Consider the following 9,594-nt stretch of genomic DNA (forward strand, 5'->3'; position numbering starts at 1 on the left):
TGACAACAACAAACACTTTGTCTGTTATTAACATGTTGCGTGTTATTTTTCCGCACCTGTTTGCCATGCGGGTCGAGCCTGATCCCTAGGCCGAATAATATTAGGGTTCAACGCCCTAATCATCGAGCACAGGGTCCAACACCCTAATCAACACTCACAGGGTCCAACGCCCTATTCAGCGAGAGCGTCCATTGAATTTCAGTTCTTCGGTCTTTTCCCTAAACTCACGGTGAGTTAGAGTGGAATAATAACCGAACGCAAAACGACTGGAATTCGACCCTTTTGTAATTTGTATTTATTGTTTTGAGAGCATTGTAAGGATTCTATTTGATGCATTTATTCTGTAAGAATTCCAGTCGGTGAGCGAACGGTCCGAGAGTCGAATTAATCGAATCGGTCTAATGCTTGCCAGACATAAGTAAATCCAAGATCTCGCGGTTCTGGTTCACGCAGGGATTCAACCTCCATGGTTCGATGAACTGTAACGCAAGATTGTGAACCAATTCCCTGACATATAGATTTACTTCTCTCCCGGCTTCTCAACCGACATCGTTTGGTTCATCGAATCTCCGGTGTCAAAACGTGCGAGCCGAGTGCAGCTTAATTCACGCAGTAAATAATAAAACATGCAAGCCTAGCAAACCAGAGTACCGAAAGGGCGTGCGGGATATAGGCCCGCACGTAACATGAACCCCCGAACACGGACTTTCCGGTTCCGCACAGACCAATGCCTTAACAACAAACTAGGTGTTCCATACCCCTAGACCCGGGTAACTTATCCGCCCTCGACTGTCGGGTCGTAAAATGATAAGTGGCGACTCCTTCTCTCACGCGTGTCCGACGCGCGTCCCCACGGGAAGGTGGACGTTGCGACCAAGCCGCGCGATCCAAAAGTGCGCAATGCGGGCCTCGACGAGAGTCCACATTCGGGTCCGTACAGGTGCCATGGGTTTAATGGGTAACGACCCGAGGTCAATTTATCCGTCGCGAAATTGATGCATGGCTAGCGGTAGAACACGAGCATAAATGCACTCAACTCCAAGCAACGAACACGAAACGACGAAGAAGGCCACCCTAGATCCGGGAGGGGTCAAGGGACACTCGGCCATCCTCCGAGGGACTAAGCCGAGAGGTTCCCTTGACCCGCATTGGGTCACGGGTGGTCTACCACCTTGGTTCGGGCCATTCCTCGTATGCATGACGTATTAAACACGTTAATGATACATGTTCTAATCATCTCAACACTATCACGATCATGGTCACATAAAATCATACAAACACGCACGAACGAGGTGTTTAAACGGAAACAACAAAGACGGCATCGACTCATGTGATGGGAAAGCGTGAAATGCGGGAACCGACCTATCTCGGAGCCAAAGAGGCCGCCTCGGACCCGTGTGGTCCAAGGGAGCTCTCGGCCGTCCCTTTCAAGGGAAACCGTGAGTTCCCGTGACTCACATGGGTCAAGGTGGGCTCTTCGACCCCGATCCGAGTCTTTTCCCGCCATGCCAATACATCTCATGCAACGAATAACGATAATAACACGGGAACTAACAAGTTTCGGGGGAGAAGAGGCCGATTAGGCCTCGGAAGGACCAAAAGAACCCACGGGTCCCCCCTTTGGACATAGACCGTGGGTTCCCATGGTCCAACCATGGCTTGAAAGCCTCTTCTTCCTCGATTCTAGTCCTTTTCCCTCACGGCATAGACGTTATGTGGGCATATAAACGAGACATGATGGACGTACGTGCATGAAAGTGCATGGGTGTGCATGGATCCGAAGGAAAAACATAAACTTTCAAGCATTCCATACCTTTAAAACGTATAAACACTTCGTACAAGTAAAGAGCTAAGATTCTAACTCGTCTAAGTCGTAAAGGAACATTACCTAGCCCCGATGTACGAGGAAAAGAGTCGGGGAAGTGGCCGTGGGAGTCACAAGACTCGGATAGAGGGCTACGGGTGGGTGACTCGAATGTGGGCAGCCGCGGCAGTCCGTGGAAAAACGAGTCGGCACGCTTGCTCCGGGCACGGCACGGTGCGAGGTCGGGCTCGTTGGACTCCTAAGAGGCGGATCTACATGAGCACGGGCAGACCCGAGCGTGCCAAGGCCTGAACAAACCCGAAAATGTGAGAGAAAACTCGGTAAAAATGAGGAAAACCCGGTTTGAGAGAAACGGGTGAATGGCGGTTGTGCACGGTTGATCGGCCCTCGGACCGTGACCACCTCTTCACGGGGGAGGGTGAGGGTTGTGAGGAACCCTTTGAACGTGATGGCACGACTCTCTGAAGTCGTGGGAAGAAATGCAACGCGTGGAGGGTCGTGTGCGCGCGACTAGGGGTCCCGGGACCCGAACGTTCCTATGGCTGGAACGGGATGTTGGGGACCTCAAATCGAAAATCCAAGCCCGGAAATGGACTTAGGGGGTGGGAAATATGTAGGCTAGGGAGTTTGGTGATTTTTGGCTTAAGTCGGGTCGGGTGGTTACCGGAATACCGGGTGGTTTTCCGGCGATTTTAGCCGGTTTCGGCCTTGGCACGGGGTTGCACGAGCTGTGGGAGTGGGCTGGAGCTTGAGAGGGTTCTAGAGAGAAATTGGCTTGAGAGAGAGTGAGAATGAAGAAGTGATTAGAGTTAATGATGGAAGGGAACTTATAGGCTAGCTTAATGGCCCGATTAAGTGAAGTAAAGTGCGGTTTAGTGGACTAAGCTAGGGCTGCCGAAAATTTAAGGCAATTAGGGAGGGGAAATGGTCACTTAGAGTGTAGGGGAAGCAAGAGGAAGAGTGATGTGAGGTGATGGATGGATGATGGGAGGTGATAGATGTGAGAGGAAGTGATGGGTGTAAGAGCAAAATTTGAATTTTGTGGAGGGGAGGGCTTGGAGCCGCCGGCCATGGGGGCTTGAGCCGCGGCTTGGGCTGTCAATTTGGAGCCGAGGGTTGAGCCGTGGCTTGGGGTTGAGCCGCGGCTTGACGGCTTGGCTTGGCTGAGCTGTGGGTCCCATTTGATTGAGAAAAAAGCCGGAAAATACTTGGGACTTGATTGAGCACGCGTCCGATCTCCGACGTCCAATTAATTTATGGATTTGGAACGCTTGAATGATGAGGATTTGAATGAGCCTAATATCGCCATGCGTCGTGTGGACGGACGTTTGGGCGACTCGGCGCCTCGGGAGTCGGTTTTGCCCTGTTCGGACGTTCGAAGTGGAGTTTAGCGTCCCTCGATCCCCGATTGTTCTCTGTGCATGCCTGCATTCGTTTTGGCGATCCTTTTGCCCCGCGGGGGATCGTTGGCCCGTCGTCCTCGGTCGGGGACCGTTGGCCCGGGAGGACCTAGGGACTTTGACCGGGATTTTCTCAGTGTGCCCTGAATGCCTTGAGATGCTTGGGGATTATTGTGAGGTACTCAGAGATCGTTGTGGTCTCTGCTTTCCGTGGAAATACCCGAAGGTTTGCCGGGAGGCGTTCGTGACCACTGAAACGCACTTCGGGAGACCAAGCCGAGTTCCGGAAGGTTGTCTGAAGCTTGCTCCCCGGCCCTGGTGGTCCCTGGGTGCCTGTAAGCCCGTTTTGAGGGGCCGTTTGCTTGTCAGTGGGGCGAACCCCGGGAGCTCTGTCAGAAAAGGCGTCCTTGGGGGATCGGGGTGTCCCGGCTTAAGCAGGATGCCCCGGAAATGCGCCCGGACGTGTCATTGGTCACTTTGGCACTGAGAGGGATTTTTGGAGTCCCATATTGGGCACCTTTCGGTGCTTCGGTGACTCGATGATGAATAGTGCCACAGTGTCAGCTCCGTCGTTTCGGGGATTCCTTGTTCGTTCGTTCTTCCGATGGCTTTCCTCCGCTTTTCTCAGTAGACCGTGCTCTTCTCCTATTGCTCATGACCCCATGCTCGCCTACTCGTCTCTGATTGCCGGGTGATGAATAGTGTCCTGGGCCTCGGTCAGAAATCCTCGTGTGGGAAGCCGGTGGGCCAAAATGGGGTGCTGACAGTACACCTGCAAAGGCGGTCACAACTTTGTCTACCGTGTGATAGTGTTAATTGTCGTGTAAAACAGTAAATGAATAGGATGCATGCAATGCGTGAGTTTTCAAAAGCTAATGTTGTCGTTCACATTGACTCGAAAGGTTCAAAGTACAATGCAAATTTTGTAAAATAGAGCCTTAAGTTGATTTGCCACCACACACGGGGTTTGAGCGAGCGCGGCCTCGGAAAGCACCGGATCTAGGCGAGGGCCTTGCGGAGACATCTATCCTAGAGTGCATGTGTGGGTCTTCATGAGGCCCTTTCCTAGACCTCTCCAGGGCGGCGTTCGCTCAAGCGAGCTCCTGACCGCATCTCTGCATCTTGGCACGAGTTTGGGAGAGCTCCCTCTGAGGTGGTTGGCCGGCGAGTTCTTCGTCTCTCAGCGACCTCTCGGTGATCGAACCTAGTGTTGATGAGGTCGATCATGCTGTCCCAGAGTATACGCCATCTGCATTTCGTGGCGGGTTGGTGAGGTCCTTGTGTGCTGGTGGACTCTGTCGAGGCGCGGGCAGGAGGCCGAGCGAGGCGTCCCTTACCAAGACGACAGGAAAATCCGCTTAGGACTCGTCAACATGAATGACATCCTAATTTTTGAAAATTGCATGATGCATGGGTGCGAAGAGAGTAAATGCCCACGGCTTAATAGAAATTACATGTACATCGCTCTTGAAATGGAAAAGACTCAAATGGCTCGCAGGCCGACTCGATGGACTGTTGTCGGAGTCGGGTTGAAGGCTTGCATGGAGGCATAACACAATGCATGGTTTGGTGCTACAGGGACCGTGCTATCTATGGATGGGGGCTCCCGACTCAAGGGTGTGAATTCCTTGAAATTGAGCGAGGATCTTTGGGGGCCGGTTCGGTGGCATAGCCGACTCGATCCGTTCCCTTACTCGGAACCTCTGACTAACCTAGCTTCCTATTGTGGCGCCCGTGGGATTTTGGACGAGGCACCTAAAGCTAGCATGATATGCAATGCATGCGTGAAATAAATGTGCGTAAGTAGATAAGCGGTAAAAGACGGAAAGCAGTAAATAAACAAGCAAGCAAGCAAACGGGATTGAGCTCAAACCCTCTAGATGTCCCCAGCGGAGTCGTCAAGCTGTGCGCACCCGAATTTCATCTCGTCGGGGCACGCATGCGCGCGCCTAAGCAAACGCGGCTTGGGAGTGTCCACCTTCCCGGGGACGCGCGACGGACACGCGTGGGAAGGAGTCGCCACTTACTGTTTACGACCCGCAGGTCGAGGGCCGTTGAGTCGCCCGGGTCTAGGGGTATGGGGTACACCTAAATGCTAAGGCAATGGTCATACGGAATCGAAAATTCCGAATTCGGGGGTTCTATTACGTGCGGGCCTATATCCCGCACGCCCTATCGGTACTCTAGCTTGCTAGGCTTGCCATTTTGTTTATTTACCGCGTTATTTAGAGTTGCACTCGACTCACCCGTTTTGAAACCGTAAATTCGATGAATTGATCAAGTTGGGCCAAGAGTTCGAAAGATGAGTAGGCTTGTGCATCGAGGAGTCGGTTCACTATCTTAGCGTTACAGTTCATCGAACCGTGATGGTCGATTCCCTGCGTGAATCGAAACCACGAGTATCCAAGCTTACTCACCCTTTGGTGGCGATAGACCAACTTAACCAATCCAGCACTCGGACCTCTCGCTCACCGATCGGGGATCCTTACAAGGAGATGAATGAACATACAAATAGAATCCTCACAATGTTCTTTCAAACAATTACAAAGTATAACCGAATAAGTAAATGGATCCCGATCGGTTTGCATTGGGCCACTATTCCACTCCGGCTCACCTTGTATTTTGAATAGCCGATAAGTGAATTAAGGCAACGCGGGCTCAAGGAGCTGGGGGTCGGGTCCGATCGATCCAACGGTTTGCAGGAGAATCGGTTGATTCCCACTATAACCGTTGGGCCGATCGAGCTCCCGGGTGATATCTAGATCCGTTTCACACGCCCAATCCAAATTGCCTTCCACATAGGCCGTGTTCGGAGTGTAACGGTGAATCGAGGCTAGATCCCATTCCGCACTCGGGTTGCACGCGCTCGGTGAATTAGGAGGCGTTGGACCTCGTGTTCAGTGGTTTGGGGCATTGGACCCTGTATAACACGTAACCTATGGGCTCGGGCCCGAATCGAAACAAATCAGCAAAAGCAAGAATAAAACAGAAGAAAACTGATAAAATTGATGAAATACAGACAACAACCGATAAGTATCTGTGAATACAGACGAGTTGTGTATTAGGCCGAATGTACGTGATTTAATCAGTTATTAACCGGGGTTGATTAGCAAACAATGTATCTAACCTAGGCAAACATAGATGGTGGATTAGAATAGGGTTCTAAGCCAATTACATGTGTGTGTTTGTTTTATGACTCTTATTCAGTTAAGTGTCACTGCGGTTTCACCGAATTAGCCGAACTCGTGTTTTGACTCTACATTGGAATCTATAATTCCGCCTATCCATTATCTAGTGTTTGATTAGGCCGGATGTATGATTAGTCTGGTTTTTTGTGTTTTGTAACTGAAATAAAATGCTCCCCACCGAATCTACAATAGGAAGATAGAAACACCGAAAGTGAACGGAATGGGCCGTACGAATGAAACTCGCACCCGAACGGGCCGCCCCTTTCCGTCCATAGATCGAGGTGTTTCCGACTTCCTAAGGCCTAGGATATCGGTGAATCACGGAATGACGACTATGCCCTTGAGTGGTAAAACATGTGATGTTCATATATAAATTAAAGATCGTGTGACACGAAGAGGTCTAAAGAGGACTCGCGTATCTCGACTCGAGCCGCCTCAAATTGGGCCCGGACTCGAGTCATAGTACGCGAGTACTTGCTAGACACGATTCTATTCGTGTTACACGTCTCGATGTTTGGAAATTATGAGCTTTTAAGGAAAAGGGCATTTCCGCCGTTCCATGGACCATCGATACGTTTACGAATTAATATTCAATTTGTCCAATTATTTAATCCAAGTGATTTAATTAACCGAATGATACGTCCCGTTTCTACCATTTGAGAAATTATTCGGTGGTAGTGATCTTATATCGAGGAATTGTGGACTTGACGGATAATCTTCCAAAACTAACTCTCCTAGGAGACGGCTAGTACATGATCGACAATAGAAACACAAAATATGGGTACACTCAATTTCAAGGGACGGTTCCGAAGCAACGAAAGAGACCGTCCTAAGCCCGGGATGGGTCAAAGAGCACTCGGCCCCTCCTCCAAAGATTGAGCCGAGAGCTCTCCATGACCCGACTTGGGTTATGGAGGGCCTCCTACATCGATTCCGATCAAATCTTGCATGCATAATACATCAAGCACGATAGTAACGCAAGTTTTAACCAAATCGATGCCGCCATGATCATAATTACGCCAACGGGCATACAAACATGCACAAACAAAATATTTAAAGGAATCAATAAAACGGCGTCGACTCATACAACGACGAAATGGAAAATACGGGAACCGACTTATTTCGAGGCGAAAGAGGATTCCTTGGACCCGTGTGGTCCAAAGAAACTCTCGGCCACCTCCCATGAGGAATGGCCGTGAGTTTCCGTGGCTCACGCGGGTCAAGGCAACCTCTTCAACCCCGATTTAAGTTCTTTCCCGTCATGATGCATGTGTTCATACAACGTATAGCATGATAAACGACAAAAAGGTCCCGGTGGATCCCGGTTGTAATAATTGCAAAAATGGTAACGAGAAGAAGATAAGAAGAAGATGGAGAAACCCATAGCCACTGCCGACAACCTGTTCGACGAAATGCCTCACTGAGTACAATCCGAAGTTTCCTTCTCCGGTCGTCTCCAGTCTGGTCGTTCAGTCTCCAGTGTTGTCTTCCTGTCGGTGGTTCCGTCTCTGCTTTAGTCTGGTCGTTCTCTTTCCAGTGTTCGGGAGCTCGATTTTGCTGCTTCTGCGTGCAAGTAAGGTGTTCGATGATATGCTCATGAGAAGTGTGCACTTGTGGAATAGTCGTCCCCTGATTCTTGCTTGCTTGCTTCCTGCCTGCCTGATTCCTGGTTCCGCCGCTGAGAGGCCTGTGGGAGGCCAAATCTTCACCAGCAATGGCGGAATCGGCTCCTCAATCAGTAACAAATGGTGTCCAGAGTCTTCCGCAACCCATCTCCGGTGAGAAATTGGCACCGAAAGGGCCATTAAACTGGAGAAAAGTTTTTCCAAAGGTAAACCAAAATCTTGAGTACTTTGAAGGAGTCGACCACTGTAATGTAAAACCTCCATCGGAGATCCTGCAGATGGGACTCGACCAATGGTGCTACACTCTTGTTGGTCGATTCTTGGGCAAGACTCCCGAATTTGGAAAGATTGCTGCTGTTGTAAACGGTTTATGGGGTAAACAAGGGAAGGTTACGGTTAGCACCATGGGCTCCCTATTTATTTTCCAGTTTCCTAATGAGGATGTCATGACATGGGTTCTAGAAACAGGACCGTGGCATGTAGAGCGCAATTTTTTGATCTTGCAAAAATGGAGTCCGACTTTCACTGAAGAGGAACTGAGTTTGAAGAAGATGCCGATGTGGGCCCAATTGCGGAGAATTCCCCTTCAGTACTTCCATCCTAAAGGCATCAGCTTTTTAGCAAGTGCGATTGGTAAACCACTCTACATGGATAGAGCTACTGCCCTACGCTCGAGACTGGATTATGCTAAAGTATGTATAGAAATTGACTTTGGGAAGAAAATTCCAAGTGTTTTGAATGTTGATTTGGGAAATGAACACACAGTAGAGGTTCTTGTGGACACCCCATGGCTGCCTGAGAAGTGTGACAAATGCAAAGTTTTCGGTCACAGTTGCAGCAACCCATCTGCAGCCACTTCAGCAATACTGACACCAACCCCTGTGGAAGGGAGTTCTCCTCGGGCTGGTGAAAAAGCTGATGCTGAACGTGCTGAACTGTCCCCTCCTGATGCTGGAATGCTCGCTGGACAGGGAGTTTGCGAGTTGGAGGTCCCCAACTCTATTACTCCCACTCCCCCCCTTGCATCAGAGCAAGGAAAAGTGGCTGAATGGAGTGACTTGCACGGGGACAATATCGAAGTCCCTTCCAAAGGAGAGTCCTCACAGGTGAATAGCAAGCAAGTTCTCTTAGAAGATGTGAAGTCTCGTTCTGATGCGATCAGCTCAGATGATGAGCTGGAGGTATCCTCGCGTCGGGGAGTTACAACACAGAATCAGAGCATTACAGTGGAGGAGGTGAAATCAACCCAGAAAGTTCAAGGCAAAAGGAAACCTAGAACGGGCAAGGGAGGTAAACCTCCTAAATTACTATCATGATAATTACCTCTTGGAATGTTAGAGGGATAAATGACCCTCTGAAACAGAAAATGGTCTTTAAGTTTGCGAAGGAACACGATATAGGGATTTTTGCTCTCATTGAGACACGGGTAAAGGAAAACAATTGTCTAAAGATAGTGAATAAATGGAAGGGCTGGTTGTTGATGGAAAATTATCAGCATGCCCATAATGGCAGATTGTGGATTCTGATACGAGAGGACTTGCAGGTGCAATTCCTTA

At 49.7% G+C, this 9,594-nt stretch overlaps 1 protein-coding gene across 1 annotated transcript; it reads left to right on the forward strand.

Moving 5' to 3' along the window:
* The first annotated feature begins 8,127 nt into the window (after window positions 1–8,127).
* On the forward strand, window positions 8,128–9,209 carry LOC116200448. Its single transcript, XM_031531296.1, has 2 exons — window positions 8,128–9,144; window positions 9,201–9,209. Exons 1-2 carry the CDS (start codon window positions 8,128–8,130, stop codon window positions 9,207–9,209), a joined length of 1,026 nt encoding a protein of 341 aa, XP_031387156.1.
* Window positions 9,210–9,594: the final 385 nt, after the last annotated feature.

Source organism: Punica granatum, chromosome 3 (assembly GCF_007655135.1).
Source record: "Punica granatum isolate Tunisia-2019 chromosome 3, ASM765513v2, whole genome shotgun sequence".
NCBI classification, from domain to species: domain Eukaryota; kingdom Viridiplantae; phylum Streptophyta; class Magnoliopsida; order Myrtales; family Lythraceae; genus Punica; species Punica granatum.